This window comes from Cuculus canorus, chromosome 19, assembly GCF_017976375.1.
Source record: "Cuculus canorus isolate bCucCan1 chromosome 19, bCucCan1.pri, whole genome shotgun sequence".
NCBI lineage: Eukaryota > Metazoa > Chordata > Aves > Cuculiformes > Cuculidae > Cuculus > Cuculus canorus.
Window position 1 is genome coordinate 11213757 of NC_071419.1, and position 24287 is coordinate 11238043.

Here is a 24287-nt window from a genome sequence, read left to right on the forward strand (position 1 = left end):
ATTTCCAGTGTTTTTTTCCCCACCCCGAGTTAATCACAGATGCTTTTCCTCTCCCTGGAAAGGGAAGGGTCAGTGGTGCGGGCAGGTATTCCCCGGTGGTGGGAACCTCCTTGGTGCTCCTGTGATTCCAGAATGATCATTTAAAGTTGTGTTTGGGGTTCTGGATTTCTCATTTTGTACTTTCAGTGCTGCACAGGGAGACACATGGAATAGTGCCGCAGCTCTTCCTCCAAAGCAACCTATTCATACACCGCACAGAAGGCAGCGAACACCCAACCAGAGGCAGAGCTTGCTGTGACTGCCATGGGCTTTTGTTTGTGCAGACATAGAAGTGTTTGTGCTGTTGCTGTGAGCCAGTTAAATCCTTGCTCCAGCAAGTGAGCAGCTCTTGATTGAGCAGGAATGTCAAGGGACATCTCATTTTGTATTAGGAAAAATGAAGTCAGCGCTGTTATTTCGTGAATCTCTGGGAAACTTTGATAGCAGAGCGATGAATGTCCCCACAGCTCTTGGTTCCAGCTCTTCCCGAGAGCAGGAACTGAGCCAGAACCGAGCCGGCAGCTTGCGGTGCCCATGCAGGAGTGCTGTGCTGATTCTCTGCTTCTCTCTGCTTCTGCTGTCGCTCTAGGAAATGCGTGTAAAGGGAAATCACACACAGGGTCTGGGAGAAAATCCAGACTGATGAAGACTGTGCAGACGATGAAGAGCTATGGGAACTACCAGAACTGTACCATAGTGCGGCCACACATCCCACACTCCAGCTACGGCACGTATGTGACGTTGGCTCCCAAGGTGCTGGTGTTCCCCGTCTTTGTGCAGGTAAGTGCAGCTGGATATGAGGTGTCACTGATCCAGTGCAGTCAGCCTGGCAGGCTGTGTCGGAGCTTATCATGCAAGGTGGATGTATTTCCCAACAGCCTACACCATGGATGCATGGATCCCATTATCCTCAGCTCTCTTCTCTGGAGCTGGCAGCACTCAGCAGCTGTGTGCTTTTTCAGAGGGAACCGTGTCTTGCCCAAGAGATTCTCTGTTGGAGTTTTCCCAATTTTTAGCTTTCAGACATGGTCCTTGGGTGCTTGCTTGAGTCAGGAGAAGGTGTCCCAGGTTCTGGGCTTCAGCAACCACCTTTGTGTAATTGATGATCAGCATGATTTCCTCCTGTGGATTCTTTGTGCTGTTACTTACAGCGTGCTAGCAAAGGTTTGTTTTAGTTTAGCTGGTGGCCAGCACTAAAATCATGGAGGAGGATCCAGAGCAGTAGTGACTTGACAGAGGATGCTCTCACCCCACAGTTCCATAAATGATTTTCTTAAAGTTTAGCCTTGCATTTGGTGGTAGGAGCTCTAATGTTACCTCAGGGTCTTCTATTTTGTCTTTCCTATGGCTAGAGACGCAGCAAACCTCAGCAGATCCTGTATGTTAGAGTACCTGACTGATGAATGCCTTCATCTCTGAGGTTGTGGGGAAACATTCATCCTCCCCTGCTCGCAGCAACGACACTGTCCCCATCATAGAATCATAGAGTGGTTTGGGTTGGAAAGGACCTTAGAGGTCATCCAGTTCCAACCCCACACCAGCCTGATATCTCTGATTGGTGATTTCCTATGGGCTTAAACAATCCATCGAATCACATAGCAAATATTCTTGTCTGAGGGACGTGAGAACCTAACGTGCCGCTGTTGTGGTTGTGTTTCCTGCTAAAGAGCGCTCAAGCCCACACCACGCAGAACAGTTAACGTACAGAGGCGAGCGGCTGATTGTCTTTTTATAGATGGCTTTGACGTAGGTGTTAAGTGTAAGGCTTTTTTTATCATGTCACTGGACTGCAGACTTTCTGTCCCTCTGAGCTCAGCGTGGGGTGGCTTCTGGAATGGGTTACAGCTTGAGGTGAAGACAAAGCAGATTTGGTGGGCGGAAAGTTTGTCTGGCAAACCACACTGCCAGTGGAAGCTTTGACTCGTTCTGTCTTGTTCTTTTTTTTTTTTTCCTTTTCACACGTAGCCCCTAGATCTTTGCAACCCAGCCCGGACTCTGCTTCTGTCAGAGGAGCTGCTGCTTCATGAGAGCAGAAGCAAGACGATACAGGTAAGGCTCTTCCTGTGCTCTCTGAGCTTTTTAAATGTGCTCTTCTGCAGTTTTATGTCAATAATTGAGATAGGAAAAGTTGTCTTGCACTTGACTTATATTAATATGATATTTGGAAAGACCTGTAGTCAATTTATTAAGGGATAAACTAAATATCAAACCTTTTCTCTGGTAGAAATCAACTGTTTTTCTTGTCTTCCTTTATACTCACAAAGAAGAATCTGCACACGGTGAATGTGTGCCGGTCACAGCTGAGGCCACCGGCAGGCTTGGAAAGAGGCAGTTTAAGAATATTTTGTGCCAGGTTAGAGAATCAGATGGAGAATGTAGTTCCTGAAACAGGGCGTGTGTCTTGTCCGTATTCCTCTCCTTTTTCTTACTTCAGCTTTTCTGTGGTGTTATCTGAGCGCTATTAAAAAAAACAGCTGAGCCATGGCTCCACGTGACCGTGTGTGACAGTGTTCACCGTCCAAACTGGCAGAGTTTGGATGTGTTGGTTACTTTTGCTGCATCCAAGTGCAAAGCCTGCAAAGCCCTGGAACTCAGGACAGAGGAAGCAGCGACTGGGAGAGCCCAGTCCTGCGTTGCTCACTCGAGCTGGACGAAACTGTTCTTTCTTTTGGGGTGTTTTCAGAGAATCTCACCGCTCTACAGAGTAAGAGTGGTTTGGATTTAGTTGGGGTGAACAGCGAGTCGCCCTCACAGAGCCATCAAGGAATTCTTACTTGACTAATCCTAGTTTCTGGGTAGCACCTACTGGATGGCAGGCAGCAGAATCCCAGAGATGTGTCACATCGCTGGCCTGGCAAAACACTACAAAATTGTGTTGTGTTAAGTGACGCTTCTCTATTTGCAGTTTTCAATATGTAATTCATCCCTTGCTCTGATTTTGCACAGAACCATTGAATGGTTTGGTTTGGAAGGGACCTTAAAGCCCATCCAGTTCCACCCCCTGCCATGGGCAGGGACACCTCCCACTGGATCAGGGGCTCCAAGCCCCATCCAACCTGGCCTGGAACACCTCCAGGGATGGGGCAGCCACCACTGCTCTGGGCAACCTTTGCTAGGGCCTCCCCACTTGAATCACTCTTTTTTTTTCCTCTGCCAACGTACCTGAAAAATTGCACAGTCGATTAGGAAACTTGGCACTGATTTCTAAGTAAAACTCTTGCCCTGTCTGTCCTGCTGTTCTTTGCTGCTCAGGGTCTTCTGAGCACCTGCTTGAGTGGAAATCAGGTAAAATCATAGCTGTGTAGCACAGGTGGGCTGCGAGGGCTTGGAAATATGGGGCCAGCCTGAAGTTGGGATGGTGGCTTGGAGCTGCTTGCTTTCAGGTGGGACCCAGAGGTCTGTAGGAGCAGCCAAATGTGGAATAATTATGAATAACTAATGCTGTTTGCAGCCTGTGTGGGGTATGTGTGTATGGAGATGTTCATGGTTAGACAGAGGAGAGCCTCTGGACAGGTGTGTTTGGAGGAGATGTGCGGTTCCATCTCCAAATAGCCACGTTCAGAGCCCCAACTGTGGGCAAAATCAGAAGGAGGACATCTCAGGGTAAGGATCCTATTTGCTTATGATGTCCTAATGATGAGCGTGAGGCTGGAACAGGGTTTCCCAGTTAGAGCTGCTGCCAAGAAAGGGCAGGATGCTGTATGCTGGCCAGGAATGTGACAGTGTTTGGGAATGATGGTTCCTTAAGGCTGTGGTGTCCGTGCAAGCCTGGCAGAGAGGCAAGGCTTGAGGTTGTGACTAAGTCGAGTGAAAAAATAGCAGCAGTGAATAGGAACAAGTGTGTGGCAGAGTCTGCTTTGGAAGGCGGGAGTCTTGCTTGGTATGAACCCAGCATGGTGCTGAGGCCCATGTTGCTGGGAGCTGACAGTTGCAGGTGGCAATATCAAGACATTGGCCGAGTCTCTGGGGAGGCACTTTCTCATGTCTACAGTGTGTCACAGGGTCATGGCAGTCTTTGCAGAGCTGCAAGGAGTCAGTGTAGGTCTCTGGAAAGTGAGAGGCTCCCCTTCTCCAGCAGCCAAGAGGTGTCTGCTTTAGTTCTGGTGGACTGAGGTGAGAGAATCTGAACTCGTGAAGCAGCAAGACCTAAAATGGCCTGGACATAATGGAGCATTCCCTGGTACAGAAGGGCTCTGGCTTCTCCTTTTGCTGGACTTGAGTTCCCACACTCTCCAGCCTTCCCTCCTGCCTGGACAGAGGCTGTCTTGTTTCTGATCGGTCCTTTCTTCCTTACTCCATGTTGTTTTCCATTTTGCCACTGCCCTTCCCACCCAACCTCTCTCAAACTGGACTGCTGCTCCTGTGGTTTGCAGGATTCTTTTCGGTATGTCATTCTGCTTTGGCTCAGTGGCTCAAGAGATGAGGGACCAGGTGCAGGGGTAGGAGATAGAGGTGCTGGCTCATTTTTCTTTTCCAAAAACCCAGGATCTTTTCCCTTTGGTGGTTCCCTCATCAGCCACTTCATCCTCGTCTCTGAGCAAACTCTCCTCCATCTCCTAAAGGAGTCAACCTATCTCTCTGGAGGCTGGCCAGGATCTGTCCTTTCCCTGACCTTACCTCTGGAGCAATCCTTATTCAGGCCTTAATCACATCCTGTCTAGACTTTGTTGCAATTCCCACATTTATGGTCTTCTGAAATCCCTCCAGCATGCGGAGTGCCAGAGGAACCAGTGTAAGGCAGGCAATTGCACATGAGGTGTTGAACATGGACTTTGTCCTTGTCGATCCATCTCTAATGCACCTGGAGGCAACTTTCCAAAGCCCTGGGTTTACCTTCACAGTGTAGGCCATGCTCACCTGCTTCTCAGCCCTCTCTTCTGCCATCCTGGCAGGGTCTGCATATCAGGATGATCCTCCCTGGAACTCTGTAAGCCCTCAGTTCAGCCAGGAGCCTGGAGAGCGTGGAATGGCATGCCCGGGTTTTATGGTCTTCTCTGCAGAGCAAGAGGCTTTTCTCTCTCATCCCAAGTGTTGCACTGCAAGTTCCCTGTGCTCCTGACCTGGGAGAGGGTACCAGCTCTTTGTTTCAGTGGGTGGCTGAGTCTGGTCAACACAGTGTGTTGACCAAAACCCTACTTTGTGGCAGAGATGTTTCAAAATCTTGTTTTCAGCCTTTTTTGGATACTTTCGTTTGGGTGAGAATACCTGCACTTACCTTCTACCATGTAGTCCTACCTACTCTTGTCCCTTCTTCACCGTCTCTTGATATCCTGCTCCTCCTCACTGTTTACACCATTTATCCATCTGCACAGCCACTCTGTTTGAGGGTAGGCATGTGACCCCTGGAGGTCTTCAGTGCCTGATGTTCGTGGCAGAAGAATATCTGCTTCAGGTAAGCTAAGGTGAGGTTCCAGGTTGACAGCTGAACCCTTCACCATCGATCTCCTTTTAGCAAGTGTGGTCATGTATCTTCATCAAAGTCTGAGTGTATAAATTCCTTTAGTTTATACATTCTTGGCAGAAGAAAAGGCATGAGGTGGTGAAAGACAGTAAATGCACTGCAGGCTAAAAGACTGCTGGGATGTCTTGGAGAACATGCATTTAATATGGATACAAGCAGAAGTAAAAGTCATAGAAACAGAATTGTGGAATGGTTTGGGTTGGAAGGGTCCTTAAAGCCCAACCCACTGCCATGGGCAGGAACACTTCCCACTGGATCAGATTGCTCAAGGCTTCATCTTGAGGAGGATTAAGAGAGCTTCATCCATTTAGCTGAACTGAAAGAATGGGGGGACATGAACTTTGTAGATACAACCTTCATACCGATCTTACTGGGGATTCTCTTTGGGTTTGCACCCAACTCTCTGGAGAAGAATCCAATCGTGATAAGTAGAAACTGTGTATGGCTCAGTTCTGGGGATGGATACCTGTCTTAAAAGCTCCCCACCCAGCTGCAGGCAGCGTTCTCTGGCCAGTAGTGCAGGGGCTCATCAATCACCATGATCTCCTTTGGCATCTGAAAGCTCTATCATAAAAAACTTGCCTCTGCTCCCCTCTGTTTCCTCAGCTCCTTCTGTTTTGCCAGACACAGCTATGAGACTTTTGTTGGAGGGAGAGAGGGTGATGTCCTGGAAAGCATCTGCCGGCTTGGGTTTTTCCTGCCGAGCACTGGGACAATCAGGCAAGGTTTGCACTGATCTATTGTGCCAGCAACCTGTGCACTCTTCCCTGCTGTAAACCAAGTGTCAGTGGCTCCCCGTGCATGGGTGAGCAGCAGAGGGTGAGCTTAGGAGGCGAGCTAACTCTTCTTAAGCTTGAATATACTTTGACTTCAAGGCTGAATTTCTGGGCACCTCTTCACGATGTTTTTGTGGCCATATTTTGCTTTACAAGGTGTGGCCATGGCTTCTTCCTTCCTGCAGCGCCACTCCGTAGCAGTTCCAGCGTTATCTCCTGTTTTCATCTTGGGGAAGCACTCTAACCCACTGCTTTCCACCTTCCCTTTCATTTTCTCTTGTTTTCTTTTAGGAAACCCTTTAAATGTGCCCTTCCTCCTGTAACCGTGCTCGTCCAGTCACTGTAGTTGGTTAAATCTATCAGCTCTGCTGTGGCCGAGCCACACAGATGAACAGGGTCTGAGACATCAGTGTCAGCTTCTACAAACACTTTTTCCCCTCCGTGTAAAACCTGTTCACCCCCAAAAGGTCTGTGTGGCCACTGTCGTGTTGCCTTGAGCGCTCTAGTAGTAACATGGATGTGCCTGTCTCTGTGTTCAGAGGAGTTGTTCTACCATGCTGGTGTTTTACTTCTGATTTTGGGGTAGGAAATCAATTTTGGGAAACACACAGAGATACAGCAGGGCAAAGGAGGGGATTCTGCCCCTCAACTCTGCTCTTGTGAGACCCCTACCTGGAGTATTTCGTCCAGTTCTGGAATCCCCAACGTAAGAAAGGACATGGAGCTGTTGGAGTGGATCCAGCGGAGGCCACAAAGGTGATGTGAGGGCTGGAGCACCTCCCGTACAAGGAGATGCTGAGAGAGTTGGGGTTGTTCAGCCTGGAGAAGAGAAGGCTGTGGGGAGACCTTAGAGCAGCTTCCAGTACAGAAAGAGGCTCCAGGAAAGCTGTGGAGGGGCTCTTTGCAAGGGCCTGGAGTGAGAGGATGAGGGGGAATGGTTTTAAATTGGAAGGAGGAAGATTTAGATTAGACATTAGGAAGAAATTCTTCTTGATGAGAGTGGTGAGGTCCTGGCCCAGGTTGCCTGGGAAATTTGTGGCTGCCCCGTCCCTGGAGGTGTTCCAGGCCAGGATGGGGCTTGGAGCAACCTGATCCAGTGGGAGGTGTCCCTGCCCGTGGTAGGGGGTGGAACTGGATGGGCTTTGAGGTCCCTTCCAACCCAAATAATTCCATGATACCCTGACTCTGCAAGGAGCAGCTCTGATGGATTCTGTGTCTTGCCTGGATGAATTCAGGTGCTGTGTTCCTTTTTTGTTTGCTCTTGCTTTTATGAGCCGTGTGATTGTTCATGGTTGGTACCAGGTCTGTATGCTATTAGAGACGTGTTGCAGCTTGTCCGTGCTGTGACAGCAGCCCTAGGCAGAACTCCAGATTACTCATTCCGGCTCTCCTCTTTTATACCTGCTGGTTGCTGCCTTAGGGTCATCCATGGACTGAGTTTCCCGTGCTCAGCTCTGCAAGTGGGGTAAACGCTCTGCCCCGCAGAGCCAGTCTTGCTCCCACCGCCACGAGCAGGGTCTGCTGGAGCCCTGGGCCTTATAGCACTGGGATGCTCTTGGGAGGTTCTGGATGGGTAGGTGGAAGGGACACCCTCGTTTTCTTCCTCCCGCAGCCTGGAGGAGCAGAGGGAACTCTATAACCCATTTGGTGTGGAGCTGCTCTAAAACCCAGTGCCTTCCTGGAAGCCCCATCTGATAGAGACGCCTTTACATAACCCATACTGGCTATGCTTTTATCTTCTCTGCATCCTGGATTCAATCAGTCCCATCTTTCTATTAAAGCATAAATTTACTTTTCATGCATTTCTGTTTCCATGATTCCCTATTTAATTCTCCCTGCATTTGAAGTGATTGTTTTTCTTGGTGACCCTTCCATCCTTTTTTCTACCCTTTGCATTTCTGTGTGTATTCACTCTTCGTTTTCTTTCTCCCATTTCCAACAGGACCACTTACTGATCATGCTTTTATCTCCTTCAGTTTGCTGAGTTGCTATTCCCAAAATCCCTGAACGTCTCTTCTTTGAGTCTGAGGGACTTGGGAAGGCACCAGACTCATCCCAGAAAAGTTGTCTTTTGGAACAAGATGGGCATAGGAGAAAAAGTTTATAGTAAAGTTTGTGCTTCGTTATTCCTTGTATTAATAATGAGGTCAGAAGTAACGAAGAGGGTGAATGTGGGCACTGGGCCAATAATGTGTTGAGAGCAGAGGAAGGGATTTTCCAAACAACACAGAGAAAAACAGACACTCCCTGGTTTTATTGTCAATTAAACCACACCGGTAACTTTGCGCTTATTAAGAATCCCACAAAAATGAATTTGCACAGCAAAGAGAAATCTTGTGGTCAGGGCTTGATTTGGGTTTCAAAGCCAGATGCCGCTGCCCTGATGTGAGACTCACCACCGAGTGATGAACTGTTACCCAGCTTGTCCTCCTCCTGACACGTGTCCGTCAGCCGCTGAGCATGGAGACAAATTGTACTGGCAATGCGCCCCCGTAAACAGTGGCTCAGTCCCTGTCCACAGTAAAGTCACCTGTCCACAGCAAAGTGCCTTGGTGGAGGCAGCAATGCCAGCTCCCACTGACCCCCTGGGGTGCTGGGTTGTTTTCTGCTTTTGTGAAGCCCACAAACTCTTCATTTTAGTTCCTAGGTGCTGCAAAGCAGCTTTCCCTTTGCTGTGGGAGGGTTTTGAGAGCATCCCAAGGTGTGGTTAAAAGCAGCCACGAGCTGACGTAGAATTGTAGAATGGTTTGAGTTGGAAGGGACCTTAGAGGTCATATAAGTCCACCTCCCTGCCATGGGCAGGGACACCTCCCAGTGGATCAGGCTGCCCAAGGCCCATCCAACCTGGCCTTGAACACCTCCAGGGATGGGGCAGCCACCGCTGCTCTGGGCAAAACCTGTACCAGGGCCTCCCCACCCTCATTGTGAAGAAATTCCTCCTTTTGTCTAGTCTAAATCTTCCCCTCTTCAATTTAAAGCCGTTCCCCCTCTTCCTATCACTCCATGCCTTTATAAAATGTCCCTCCCCAGCTTTCTTGTAGCCCCTTCAGGTACTGGAAGGTCTCTCTAAGGTCTGCTTGGAGCCTTCTCCTCTCCGGGCTGAACAAGCTCAACTCTCTCAGCCTGTCATGCTGCCTCCTGTGCTGAGAGCAGCGTGAGGTTTGGCAGCATGCAGCAGGTCCAGCACCCACTATGCCCACTGGTGTCTTCCAGCTGCTTCCTGACGTCTTTGGAGTTTTGATGCAGGGCCCCAGCTTGTACTGGAGAGCAGGACAGCCTCAAACCTTGGCTACTGGCATAATGATCGCACCAAGCTACTCACCCCTGGTAGGCTTCTGGGTCAAGGATTGCCAGTACAGAGGAGCAGCTCATTCTTCTTGCTTTAAAGATCTGTTCTAATCTGTTCTGATTGAACTAGGGACCTCAGGCAAGAGCCAGAAACAGAACAAAACCTACGTTTTAAGTTGTCAGCATGTATCACTGCTCTGCAGTAGCTCCCAGCTCCTGGGACACTTGAGTCACTGCTCGAGCACAGCGCTGGGCAGGCACTCGGTTCAGTGTTTGCTTTCCACCCATCGGTATGGTTTAACGGTGTGAAGTTTGTTCTCTGCATCTGCTCTCTTGGCTTCTGCTGTTGTAAAAAGTGTTATTGTCTCAAAGAGTGCAAAATGGGACAGGCAGAGAGAGAACAGTGAGGAGCTCCTGCATGAATGCATTCAGGGGGATCGCGTTTGCTTTTAAGTCACAACTTCTTCGGTGTACTGGGATTAGTCGGCAACTTATTCCCTCCTCCTACTCCTCTGATTTATAACTTATGTAAATGGGAAGTGACACAAGAGAGCAGAGAGGGTGTGTTTGCGTGGCGTTAAACTGTCGGGCAGGTTTATCCCTCCTGTCACAGGACTGCACAAGCCTCGGTAGGTGGCTGCCAAGGCAGGGGAGCCTTGTCCGAATCTTCCAGGGAGCACCCCAAGGGGTGCAGCAGCAATCGGCACTGTAGGGAAGGGGTGGCTGGGCTGCCTGTCGTGGCTGGTGTGTTTCCAGGGTGGAGGACCTTTCCAGGACTCTGTCTCAGTGCCAAAAGGGGAATTCCTTATAGCTTCTTTGCTGCTTTTGTGCTTGCAGGTGACCCTCTTTGTCTACTCCGACCTGCTGCTTTTCACCAAGGAGGACGAGCCTGGGCGCTGCAATGTGTTGAGGAACCCTCTCTACCTGCAGAGCGTCAAACTCCAGGAGGGTGAGTGTCTGCAGCAGCAGCTGGAGCCATTTGGGATGGTTTCTGAGCTGCTAGCTGTAAAAGCTTCTGCCCAGCAGCGAGATAGCACCTTGCTATCCCCTTACTTCCAGTAGTAACAGTACCATCCAACTGGTGCTGCCAGATCATCCTTCCTTGGAGTTTAGGGCCAGCATCACCCTTCTCATCCTTGCATTCATGCAGTCTCCAGGAGCTCCGTCTCCTGGGATGCCTCTGGGGCACTCAGGTAGTACCACTTCCCAGGGCTTTCTGACTGCATCTCTTGGGGATTTTGGGCTGGCATTCCCCAGGGTTTTGCTGTGCCGGGCTGTTCCCCTTGCTGGTGTTACAGTGCTACAGAGGGGCTTGCCGAGGCTGAGAAAGGGAAGTGTAGTCTTGAGATTTCCCCCGTGGTGCCTCGAGAGAGCTCAGAGGTTGTCTCTAAGGCTGGCCAAGCCCTATTGACCTTTACTTTGCTACTTCTCCCTTCAGCCACCCACGCTGTCCCCTGCACTAGCATCCCTGCCCCACGCAGAACCCAACAGCGAGAAGAGAGCAGACTCTGGCTATGGTCTCTTCACCTTGGCTGGGCTTTCACACCTAGCTGAGGGCTCAGGGAGGGCTTCTAAGGCAGGGGGATGACTTAAAATCAGTTATTTCAAGTTGAAATACTGAGGCTGTACAAGAGGTGGCCTTTAGCTACTCACAGTCAATAGGAGAATGGATGAATTGCTCTACCACATCCTATTTGCTATGGTGGAGCCACTTCTTGGCCCCGGGCCCGGTCTCACTGTGTTCCTTCTTTGGTGCAGTTGCTTTTTGGGTTACTGGTTTTGTGTACAGCCACCCAACTGCATCAGCATGGAGCTGGTGTCCCAGCTTCTCCCTGAGCCCAGGCAGCTCCTCCCTGAGCCCAGGACCAGCATCCCGTGTGGGAAATCGTGATTACAGATGTGGAAAAACTTCTCTGTGGTGAGTTTGGTCAAATATTAAGGAATGCAGAGAGGTTGTGGGTCTCCATCTTGTCTTCTTGGGGTCCACGGAGTTTCTCTCAGCCTGGAGAAAAGGAGGCTCCATGCAGACCTTAGAGCAACTTTCAGTGCTGAAAGAGGCTCTAGAAAAGTTGGGAAGGGGATCTTGATCAGGGAGAGCAGGGATAGGTTGAGGGGGAATGTTTTTCAGCTGAAAGAGGGGAGATGCAGATGAGATCTTAGGAAGAAATGTTTTGCTGTGACAGTGGAGAGACCCTGGCTCAGGTTGCCCAGAGCAGTGGTGGCTGCCAATTCCTGGAGATGTTCAAAGTCAGGTTGGATGGGGCTGTGAGCAACCGGATCCAGTGGGAAGTGTCCCTGCCCATGGCAGGGGAGTTGGAACAGGATGGGCTTTGAGGTCCCTTCCAACCCAATGCATTCCATGATTCTGGGATCCCTGGAGGTGTTCAGGACTCCACTGGGCACAGCCCTGAATGCCCTGATCCTGGGTGCTTTGGGTAGGGGCCCCTTCCAATCTGAAATAGTCTGTAACTGTATGAGCTGATGTCGTTATGAAGTCCTGTGGCCCTGACACAGAAGGGCTTAATCCAGATCTGGGGTGCTTCTCCAAAGAGATTATTTTCTGGATGAGTTTTGCCACATTCCCAGCCACTTTCCCCAGCCGTGCTTTGAGCTCTGTGAATGAGCTGCATCTCTCCAGCTCCCCCATGTTGTTGAGTGCTGGGGATCCACAGTGCCGTGCCAGACACCCCTGGCTGCCTGTCAGTTGTTGTTTCCCATTTCCAGCAACATTTCTGCTCCCAGATTAATTCACTGACCTACTTGGTGGGCTGAGAAACACTAAGGGACATAGGGTGCCACAGCATGAGCCATTTAGAAAACCCATTGAAGCTTTTTGTTGAGTTTGTTCTTAATGCTACTCATTTCTAAGAAGCAGACAAAAGGGATTGTTCCATGTGGAAGTGCTTGTTGGTCAGCGTCTGCTCCTGGAGTGCACACACGTGCCACCCCGGCTGCTCTCAGAGGCTGTTGAGTAGAATCATAGAATGGCTTAAGTTGGAATGGACCTCGAAGCCCATCCGGTTTCAAACCCCTGCCATGTGCAGGGACACCTCCCACTGGATCAGGTTGCTCATGTAACTCTGCTTTTGGTTGCCTCCTTGAAGAAATCAGCTTCCCTGGTGCTGGTCCTGACAGAGCTCTGTGTGCAGCTCGGCACAGGAATGTGCCTCCTAACCTCGGGCAGAGTGTGTGGATTTCATGAGCGGTTTTCTGCCACTTATTTCCTTGTTGGCATAATAACTTGGCTGGATCACATCTGGAACAGCTTAACAAGCCTCTCCAAAGGGGATGTTTGTCTCTGCAGCTCTGAACCACCCCCCATACGCCGGGAATCTGGCACAGGTGGTTTTCAGACAGCTCACCCTCTTGGTTTGGGCAGGGCCGCTTCAAAGGCGGGTGGACCAAGTGAAAAGATGTCTGTCCCTTTTGGCAGGGCTTTTCTGTTGGTCTTCTAAAGAACTGAATGGCACATTAATAGGAACAGGCGTATTGCTGAGTATAACAATTGAGACATCTCCGGTACGCTGAAGACCATTGTGATGTTTCCTGTTTCTGCCGCTCACTGCCCTGTGCAAAAGCAAATCAGTATAATCTGCTTTACAATACGCTGTCTTCCTGCTTTAGAAGCCCAGCCTGGTTGATGAGCACCACGCTGGCCAGTGTTTCCAGTGTGACAGGGCTGGCTTCCTCACTAGATACTGTGGGAATTTTCCTTGCAAAGGTCACTGCCTCGCTGGGATCCTGGTCCTTCTGGGTGGGTGTGCTCAGCTTTGGGACAGAGAAGAGCACTCCTGTTTTACAGCTGGAAGGAGGACCCACAGGCTGTGAGCCTCAGCCCCAGCTAGGATCCTGCAAACAAAGACTTTCCATGTCATGCTTTGCTGTCTCCAGCATCCCAACTTGCCATGTCTTACAGCCATCAGCTTCAAGATTGTCAGATGCCCTAAGTATGATTTATGGGGCTCCTGTCCCCTTGTGGCTTCTCCCTGCTGCACCAAGGGCACTGGGAAGCACCCAGGGCTTGCACCATGCCACATCTCCTGTGGGACATATGACACAGAGGATGACAAGCTCATCCCCTCTTGGGAACCAGGCTTCAATGTGCAAAACAGTCTTCCTACAAGAAAGGGGCCTACAAGAAAGCTGAAGAGGGACTATTCGTAAAGGCTTGTGGTGATAGGATGAGGGGGAACGGGTATAAACTGCAGAGGGGCAGATTTGGACTGGGCATTAGGAAGAATTTCTTCACGATGAGATTGGGGAGGCCCTGGCCCAGGTTGCCCAGGGAAGCTGTGGCTGCCCCATCCCTGGAGGTGTTCAATGCCAGGTTGGATGGGCCTTGGGCAGCCTGATCCAGTGGGAGGTGTCCCTACCCCATGGCAGGGGGCTGCGACTGGATGATCTTTAAGGTCCCTTCCAGCCCAAACCATTCTATGATTCCTTTATCCTTATGCCCCTAAGATCTTGAGAGCTTCTCTTTGGGTGCCTGATGCAGTCCCATCTTCATTGAGCACCCGTGAGATGCTGGGGAGCAGCGTGTCTGCCCTCGCCCCAGGCATTGCCAAGGTTCCAACACCTGGTATGCACCATCCAAATCCTGAAAGCAGCGGGGGTTTCCCACGGGTTGATCATGGGAGGTGGGCAGAGCTGAGCTGGCACCGAGAGCTGCTGTTGTGCCAGGAGCTGTGTAAACGTCAGCATGGATGCTCAGAATGAAGATCAGCCGCAGAGGGGGACGTGTCCCCACAAAACACGCACACAGACTCCTCTGATCTGTGCTGAGTGCACGCAGCAGCCCAGCCCTGGGGCAGGGAAGGTTCAAGTTACTCAGGAAGACAAGCTAGTCACCATCACAGTGTATCAGGAGGAAACTGAAATAGCTTCAAGTGAGTTTTTTGTCTCCTGCGTAATTCCTTTTAGTGTTTCACTGCATTTGGCTGAGAGTGTGAGTTGTTCAGCTGTCAAAAGAAGGTGTGGAGGTTGCACAGTGTGGGAAGCAGAACCCAGGATTTGCCCGGACAGCCAGCTGCCACCTCCCCAGCGCAAGGTTGTGCTTCTTTCCTTGTTTTTTTTGTGGCCTCTGTGGTCCAAGGATTGCATGGCTTCAGGGCACAGAAGGCTCCAGCATGCTAGCCTGACCCTTTGGAAACTGGAAAAAGCTCCAGCGGAAGACATTCCACCAAACCTGGTTTGTGCTGAAATATGCACTCGGGTCTGCCCTTCCTAGCTCTACCATTGCTCTTCTGCCTCCCCTTGCACCTCATCAGGGATTGGCACCAGCTCAAGCTCAGCTGTTGGGCTGGGCAGCCAGACTTTTACCTCCTGTTTGCTTCTCTCTGAAGGTGGTCACTAGGAGAAAATGGGATTAGGGCAGTTCCTTAGCTGAGGTTGGCTCTTTGCTTGCTGGGTCTTGTAGGCACTGAGCTGCTTGGCCCAAGACGGGGTGGAGTCTCCATCTCTGGAGGGTTTAAAAGATGGGTAGAAGAGGTGTTCAGGGATCTGGTTTAGTAGCGGACAGGTACAGTTGGGCTTGATGATTTTAAAGGTCTTCTCCAGCCTGTGATTCTATGCTTCTATGTGTAGCCCTGAGCCTCAGAGCGACAAAGGGACAGGAGCTGCTGGTGGTGGAAGTTGCTCATCGCCAAGATACATAGCTCAATGGAGAGGAATTTAGAAGGAACTTCATTCTGATGGTTTTGGGCTTTGTCAAGGTCACTTGGTATAGCGGAAAGTATAAACAGAGGCCCAAGAGAAGTGGGGTCATTCCCAGGGCCGTTAGACTCCAGCATCACCTTTCTTTGCTGGCAGTGCATGTGTCCAGAGGATGACTTGCTCCTCGCATCAGCTGGGAAAACCAGGTTAAAGCTCCTGAGGGAAAGCAGCCAAGATGTGTTGGTCTTCTGCAGTGTGCTTTGCAAGGCAGCTTAGGGAGCTTTGGTCACCGTGCAAAGAGGAGCCCAGAGCCCAGTTGAGAACATGGGGTGTTTGTTGTACTCTGACCGCCTGGGAGGCAGAAGGGGTTGGTGGACTTGTGGTGTACCAGCAGCAGGCTGAGATCTTGCCTCCAAACCCTCCCTGAGGGAGAAAAGCACTGGCTAAGGACCTCCCATTGGAGGCTTTGACTTAAGAAGGAAAATGCTCCCTGTTGGTCCTGCTAGGGTTTTGAAAGAGGGAGCTGGAAGAGCTCAGGCAGAGCCATGGAGAGCAATGAATGGTTCTTCTGTGGTGCAGGTGTGAGTCATGGGCTCTCAGCTAGGCCTGTTCAGCATCTATTCTCAGGCCTCTTCTGGAAGTGAAGATTTGGGAGGTCAATGTTGGAGCCCTTTGGCTGGCAGCCTTGGGGGGCCAGGCTGCTTCCCTGACCCTCGCATCACCCAGAGTGGAGAAGATGGAAACTTATGAAAAGACAGAAGGACTCATCATCCAAGGGTCCACAGTAGTGCTCCTGGTGGTGCTGAGCTCCAGCAGCTGCTGTGGCACGGTGTCCTAGTGTCCCCATAGTGATATTCCAGCCCATACTGTAAGCCCATATCCCATTGGATAAGGAGATGGAGTTGTTGGAACAGGTCCAGAGGAGGCTACAAGGATGATTAGAGGGCTGGAGCACCTTCGCTATGAGGACAGGCTGAGAGAGTTGGGCTTGTTCAGCCTGAAGAAGAGAAGGCTCAGAGGAGACCTTATAGCGACCTTCCAGTACCTGAAGGGGCTACAGGAAAGCTGGAGAGGAGCTATTCACAAAGTCTTGTGGTGATAGGATGAGGGGGAATGGCTACAAACTGGAGAGGGACAGATTTGGACTGGACATTAGGAAGAATTTCTTCACTATGAGAGTGGTGAGACACTGGAACAGGTTGCCCAGGGAAGTGGTGGCTGCCCTGTCCAAGGCCAGGCTGGATAGGCCTTGGGGCAGCCTGATCTGGTGGGATGTCCCAGGCCATGGCAGGGGGGTTGGGACTAGATCATCTTTAAGGTCCCTTCCAACCCAAACTATTCTATGATTCTGTGATTGTGTACTAAAAGTGAAGCTGGCAGTGGAGGAAACAATCCTCCAAAACGCACATGGGAGAGACATCCATCAAATGGCTCCAGGCTACTGCACTTCTCCATGGGCTTTGCAGTGTCCATGAGGTGACTCAGGAGGCATCTGTCTCGCTCAATGGGTCACAGCTTTTACCTTGACATTAGGGCTGCTGCCTGCGGCAGAAGAATTGCTTCCCACTGGGGAACAGGGTGTTTCCACTGCGGCGCAGAGGTGTGTCCCATCGTCACCGTAGCTCAGGCAGTTGAGATGAAGCAGAGCCTGTGCTGACACTGCTGTGAATGGGATCTGCGGCTGTGCCCAGCCTGTAGAGCTGAGCTTATGCAGAGATAATATCATTAAAAGGGTTATGGAAGCTGTAGCCTAGTGGTGCTGTGTGCTCCCAAGGGCAACCCTGGTGTGAAGGAGTGAGCTGGCTCCATGAGACTGTCCTGCTTCAGAGCTGAGGTGACCTTGTCCTGTGACAGCTTCATATTCTTCTGTAAGGCTAATGTAAGGGACACTTGTGTCTCCCCAGCAGGGATCAAAGAGCAGGGCAAATCTTCAGGAATACCTACTTGTTGCGGACAGAAGCTCGGCCTGGTGGAGCAGCTGGAGCATAAGGCATCGCCGGGATAGCTGGCAGCAAGATGGGATGCTGAAATGGGTTGCTCCATGACTTAGCAAGATGTGGATCACAATATTGATCATTGCATTGACCCCAGCACTGTCTTCGTTCCCAAAGCCATGGAAGGGCAAGTCTCTTGGCCAGGTCTCCTGAGTGATGCCACGCTGGTGGGAGCCCAATGGAGCAGGATGAGCTCTCCCCCACTGTCCCCATGTCAGCTTCTTACCATTTTCCAGGATTCAGCTCCATCTCCTTGGAAAGGCACCGACCCCAGTCACTGGCACTGATAGAGTCCGAGACAGACAGCCCTAGACAGAGCTACCGCCAACCGCAAGGATGTAGGAACAGGACCTGCTCTGGTTACTTTTCCTGGGAGCAAAGTATCCAGAGAGGTGAGATGGGAGAGACCTGACCCCACTGCCCAGGATGGCTGCATGGGCACTGTGGGGCCTCCACAGCCCCCAGGGAGGAATCAGGCTGTGCAGGTTGGGCAGAGGAGCCTGTGCATGGCCTCAGAACGACACAAACCTTTTTTCCAAAAGGGCAAACCCAAAGAAGAATCCATGGTAGGGTGGGGAGGCCCTGGCCCAGGTTGCCCAGAGCAGTGGTGGCTGCCCCATCCCTGGAGGTGTTCAAGGCCAGGTTGGATGGGGCTTGGAGCAACCGAATCCAGTGGGAGGTGTCCCTGCCCATGGCAGCGGGTTGGACTGGATGACCTTCGTGGTCCCTTCCAACCTCTACCATTTATGATTCTATGACAGCACAGTGAGTCCATGCAAGGCAGCGTGCGGTGCAGCCTGCCCGGCGCGGCCCCTGCAGATGCAGCATACATCACTCCCGGATCACAGCCTGGCACTGTGGGATAACAACAATGAATATTCATTAACGCTGTCTCTTAGCCAATTCCCCTGCCAGCGTCTCTGCTCACAGAAATGCAGTTGTAGCTTAATTTTGATCCTGTTTTTCCTTCTTTCTAGGTTTAGAAGATCGGAAATTCTGCATCCTTTACCTTGCAGAGGTGAGTGTTACTGTTTTCCTAATTAACTTTCTAATGGGAGCTGAACACGTATGAACAACTCCAATCCTTTCTGCTGGGGCAAGGAGCACTGACTGGGCTGGTTTTAACTTCCTTTGTAATTACTTCGCCAGAGGTCTGGAATGGAAACCTAATGCCTGTAGCCAGAATATATTAGTAAGAAGCTGCTAAAAGGTATCTGTGAACGGGGAGGCTGGGCGGCACTGGTTTGCTTTTCCCCTTCCTCCTGTGTGCAGTAGGTGGATCTTCCTCCAAGCATCTCACTTTTAATTCATCTTGGGATTCTTTTTGCCTGGCGGGCAGATTTCTTTGTCAGCTCTTCTGTCTTTATTTTTTAGGCTTCTTGTTTTTTCTTGCCTTCAAGCACCCAGGTTTGAAGCCCTCAAATAGAATAAGGGAGCTCAATCTAAGAAGCAAATAATCAGAGCTCTAAAAACACATGTGGCTGGTACATGGCTAAATGCTCTAAACAGATTTGCAATCACTCAGACGTTGGCACAGCTACGTTTGTGCTGTGAAGCAGCCAAGGAGACTGCAAAATTGGTTCACAGTGAGTGGACCTACCTGATCATGGAGTCATAGAATGGTTTGGGTTGGAAGAGACCATGAAGGTCATCCAGTCCAACCTCCCTGCAGTATGCAGGGACATCTTCAACCAGGTCAAGTTGCTCAAAGCCCCATCTAACTTGGCCTTGAACGTTTCCAGGCATGGGTTATCTACACCTCGCAGGGCAACCTGGGCCAGTGCCTCACCACCCTTCCAGTAAAGAATTTCTTCCTAATATCTAGTCTAAACCTCACTTCTTTTAATTTAAAATCATTGCCACTTGTCTTATCGCTACAGCCCCCTTTAAATATTGAAAGGCTGCTCTAAGGTCTCCCTGGACTCTTCTCTTCTCCAGGCTGGACAAGCCCAGCTCTCTCAGCCTCTCTTCATGGGGGGGAGGTGTTTCAGGCCTTTGCAGTCCTCTGCACTCACTCCAACAGCTCCATGTCCTTCCTGTGCTGAGGACTCCAGAACTGGACACAGTACCCCAGGTGTGGTCTCACCAGAGCAGAGCAGAGGGGCAGAATCTCCTCCCTCGCCCTGCTGGCCATGCTGCTTCTGATGCAGCCGTTGAGTGCTGTTACTTTTTTTCCCTTTTTCAAGTGACTTTGCTGTCTTCCTGGTTTCAAGGCCTTGTATTTTCAGGGGTGGAAATTTGGATCTGGGAAAGATCCCCAGGGCGCAGAGGAGAAAGGCAAACATTGCACAGCAGCACTGCGAAATAATAAGCTATTGTGAAAGCTGGATGAAAACATTCGGAATGAAAGTGGTTCACCTTGAGCGGCTGGGATTTGGGCCAAAGCATGACTTGCTGCGTAAGGGTGGGCTGACGAGTTCTGTCGTATGTTTTCCTCTTGTTCCTTCCTTGTCTCCTCTGCGTCTTCCTTGGGCAGTTGGGCGGGAGCTGCCTCCTTCAGGATTTGCTCAGTGCATGTCCCAGTGTAACATCAGGCTCGCGTGATGTCTCTGTACCCAGCTAATCCTGGGCTGTGACTCAAAGGCTGCGATGGGTGTTCGTCAGCGACATCCCAACAGCAGGATGAGGCAGTCCTGCATCTTCTCATGCGCTTGCAGCCTGGCTTTTAAGTTAAAAGCTTCAAGCCCCTAAGTAGAAGTGACCGAAAGAGAGCTGGCTGTGTTTCACGAGATCTTGGGAGGGGAAGACTCTCTTTGTCGAGATGTAATGAATGCTTTGCCTTCTTCTGATGGGCTTAAACGACTCTCTGCTCTGGTGACCAAGATCTGTGCCATCTATTGCAGATGGAGTGTGGTAGTTGTATAGAAAATGTGAAACATTTACTTCCCTGCAAGCATGCTCCCCATGATTATGGGATTCTACAAAGTCCTCCTTGTTCCCCCTGTCCACTCAAGGTATTTTGGAGCAGGCTGCAAGCAGAGCAGGAGCTTCCCAACCCGTGGTGATCGGCAGGTTGTCCATGTGCCTGTGCTCCAGGGCAAGTTGGATGCACCCGTCCTGCGGTGTGCCAGCCCACAGCTTTTGGGCAGCATCTGGCTCAGAAGGTGGCATCCTGCTGAGCAGGACATTCCCTCCTGGACCCCATGGGATTGCTTTGAGGCTGGTGGTCTCCACTGAGCTAGGGAGATGAGGCTGGCATGAGATCTGCCAATGAGTAGGTAGAGAAGTGAGTCTTCAGTGGTGTGGTTTGGCTGCGTCTTTCCTGCAAGGCAGGGAGAAGGTGACTTTTACGTGCCCATTATGAGTGCGCAGCACGGATAGAAACAATTGACGTCAAGGGAACAGGGCACTTCCAGCTCTAAGTCTCACCAGACTCTCCAGCAATGGGTAGTTTTGGTTTGAAAGGGGAAGCTGAGGCACAGAGCGGGGGACGTGCCTGTGAGTCAGCAGCGAGCTAGTGCAGGATGGCACCCTCCTGACTTCCCCACAGCCGCTCTTCTTGGAAACGGTGATCTTCAGTCCTGAGAGCCACGTGGAGCAGGTGATCAGCCTACAAGGACGCGGCCTGGTTGTCAAAGCATGAGAGCAGAAACCTCACGCTTTTGCAGTGAAGGGTTGTATGGCTTGATGAAACATCTGCGGCGGAGGTAAACCTCAGGCAAATGGCAACAGGCTCTTAAACGATGGGATACTGTTTGTGGGAACCAGCCTGTGGGCATTTGAGCATCTTCTTCCTGCAGAGAAGCTAAGAAGAGAGTCACTTTCAGGTCATGCCTCTTTTCTTCTTTGCATTCACTTTTCAGGAGCAAATCTTTAATTACAGGGTTGAGGAGGTGTCACCAGGAAGTTTTAAGTCTTGGCAGCCTGTGGGAGGGAGGGGACGGTCACCTCAAGGGCATTCCTGGAGGCATTGCAGGGGGCTTGGATGCCTTGCTGGACTATGGGAGCACCAGTTTGTGGTGTTCAGGATATTTTTCCGGTGGGGTGGATTCACGGCGTGGCTGCTGATGGATGAAACTTGGGATTTGGGCTTGGTGAAGTGGCACTCCCGTGTTGCAGTGGGGTGGGGGGGTCTCCAGGCCAGCCCTGTTGCCTGATGGATGCGGTGTCCACTGAGTGCCACGTTCCCAGTTGTATGATGTCCTTTTGCTGTAGCACAAGGCTCAGCATCATTCCTGGCTGTGGGAATGAGACTGTTTCGCTCTGCAAGGATGGCTTCCCACAAAGGAGCTGGCTCTGCTTTGGAGTCAGTGTGGAGGGAGGCTCGGGAGAGCATCCTGGGCAGGGATCACTGGCACCTTGGGGTCCCAGCGCTGTGGTGCAGCAGTGCCCGGTGGCTGGATCCCACTGGCTGGGTCCCTGTGACTGCTTGTGGCAGCTGGAAAGCATTGTGTAAGGATGTGTAAGAGGAGGATGCTTGTGTGGACGTGTCACTCAGAGGGGTCTCTCCTCATCCTGATCTGCTCCTGCCCTGCTCTTTGCAGCCCGTGCTCCATCCCTGGGCTTGCCAGCAGCACTTTAGGCTACGGGAGCCTTTTGCAGGCTCAGCTCTGCTGGTTGGTCCTCTCTGGAGTGGAGGTGAAGGGTCTGAAGGGTTTTTTGGTCGTCGTTATCCAAGCTCTTCCGTCCCTGTGATCTGGGCAGACACATCTATTGTTCTGCCATGGTGGGGTCTGGGAGGCTGGTGGAAGCTCTCTTACTGCTGTTTCTTACCCACGAATCGTTTGCAATGAGCACTAATGTATTTAGCGCTGCTGTGAGTTGAAAGGGAGCCCGCGGGGCTGGGCTGATGTTATGTTTGCTGTGGGAATAGCTCTTTGCCGAGGCATTGAGGTACATCTCCTGCTTCTTCTCATTCGGAAGGTTTGTGAGCAATGTTCTGACCCAGAAGGTCACATTTTTGCATTTGGATCTGGCATGATCCAAACTAAAAGTGTGTTTCGAGGTCTGTGAGTTGCTTGATTTATTTTAAACAGGAAAGAAAATTCCAGCCTTTAGGGAGACTGGAGTGTCATAAAAATGCTCCTGCTAGTCATCCTGTCTAATCACATGTGAATAAATCACTCTATGGAGTTTTTCTCAGCCTGGAGAAGAGGATGCTTCAGGCAGACCTTAGAGCAGCTTCCAGTATGGAAAGGGGCTCCAAGAAAGCTGGGGAGGGGCCCTTGATCAGGGAGTGCAGGGAGAGGATGAGGGGGAACGGTTTTCAGCTGCAAGAGGGGAGAATGAAATGAGATCTTAGGAAGAAATGTTTTGCTGTGCGGGTGGGGAGGCCCTGGCCCAGGTTGCCCAGAGCAGTGGTGGCTGCCCCATCCCTGGAGGTGTTCAAGGCCAGGTTGGATGGGGCTGTGAGCAACCGGATCCAGCGAGAGGTGTCCCTGCCCATGGCAGGGGGTGGTACTGGATGGGCTTTGAGGTCTCTTCCAACTCAAACCATTCTGGGAATCTAAACCCTGTGCATTATGGTTATTGACAGCCAGACGGCAAGCAGGAATCTTTGTAGCCTGGTGTAGTTTACAGTGGAAGGAAGATTTATTTTACAGGCTCTTGCAATGCTTGGAGGTCCTGAGTGCAGGTGGCCTCAATCCTGGTGGGGGCACTTGGGCTCCTAGAAGGGAAGGGCTAATTATAGGCTGGTGTTGGAAAGAATGCAGAAATAGAGGAAGGTTCTCCACTGAGCTGTCTAGTCATGCTGGTTGTGTTCCTCATGGTGGTCATGGGGCAGCTGCAATAGTCCCAGCACATAAACAAGCCAGGATTTTGGAAGTGAGAGTGATACCTTTCAATCTGAGGAGTGCGGTGCATGCCTACATTGGAATAATCTTCCCAAGGAAGTGGTAGATTCCTTGGCACTGAACTCTTTTAAAGCTCAGCATTGACAGGGCTCTGGGCTTTCTTATTTAAACTATACATCACCTAAAAAGGTTGGACCAGATGATCTTTGAAGTCCCTTCCTACCTGGCGTTCTATGATTCTGTGATGCCTGAAACTTTGTCTAATTTCTCTGTTTGCCAATGGGGTCTGTGAGAAAGAGCCACCGAGGTGTGCAAACCCCCTCTAAAATACATTTCATAAATCCAAATGAAACAGTTTAAAGTCAGTTGAGTCAACCCCACCTGTGAAAGTTTTGGGCTGATTCAGTGAGTGGACCTATGTTTCTGCATCCAAGAGAATCTGGAGTGCCGGAGTTTCGCCCCGTTTCCCCACACGCCGTTCCCCACAGGGCACATCCACCTCGAGTGATAACAGGCGTAAAACCTGCCAGAAGACAACATTTACTATGTGGTGGGAATCGATAGCTTCACAGGGAGCCAGACCAGAGATGGGAATGTGTTCCAGGGCTGTATTAAAACCCTCCCCTGCTCCGGAAATGTCCTACTGATAGGAAACTGCAGATCAGGGGTTTATTGCGTTGTTAGAAGTTTTTGATTCAAACCCAACATATTCAGACCAAATTGACTTCTAATCAAATGGATCCAGAAGTTTTTGACTTGAAAAGCACCAGCACAATTCATTCTGTTTCTCTGAAAGTTTTCGTCTACAACCACTGGCATTTCTTTTGGGAAACGGCTCCACAGAAAATCTTTCTAGCAGCAACTTCTTCACTTGCTGTTATGAGCACACTTAGAGAGCCAAGCAAATCAGTGCTGCGGATCTTTGCTTGGTCTTGTTTTGTGCATTCTAACTCTACACAGGAGATCCTCTAGACAAGTGTCAGAAATGACATTGTCCTGTCTTGTCCCCCCACCCCATGCCCTGGCTCTCTGCCAACACAGCGCTGCAGCCGTAGGGTCCCCTGTGGACACCGTTCCTGTTTGCATCCTTGAGCTGTGTCCTGGATGCTGGCAAGGGTGCACTTTGAACAAATGCTGTTTAAACTGGATGGCAACTGTAGCGAGGGACAAGATTGAGGCTTGTGTAAGTGTGTGTGACTCCAGAGTCTTCACTGGAGATGTCTTAGCTTGGTCCATGGGAGAATTAGTGTGTCAAAGCGTTCTTAGAGTGATAGAATCATTAAGGTTGGAAAAGACCTCTAAGCTTATCCAGTCTCACTGTCAGCCCAACACCCCTGTGCCA

The 24287-nt window shown here is 50.7% G+C and overlaps 1 protein-coding gene across 3 annotated transcripts in view; it reads left to right on the forward strand.

Moving 5' to 3' along the window:
• RGS3 (regulator of G protein signaling 3) overlaps nt 1–24287 on the forward strand; it is a 73532-nt gene that overhangs the window by 16185 nt on the left and 33060 nt on the right. For 2 of the 3 annotated variants that reach the window (XM_054083770.1, XM_054083771.1), the window contains 5 exons: nt 629–819; nt 2005–2088; nt 10402–10513; nt 17447–17602; nt 18188–18228. In XM_054083770.1, the coding sequence (XP_053939745.1) occupies nt 629–819; nt 2005–2088; nt 10402–10513; nt 17447–17602; nt 18188–18228 (584 nt within the window). The remainder of the gene's footprint in view (nt 1–628; nt 820–2004; nt 2089–10401; nt 10514–17446; nt 17603–18187; nt 18229–24287) is intronic. The other variant, XM_009560708.2, reaches the window with a different exon arrangement.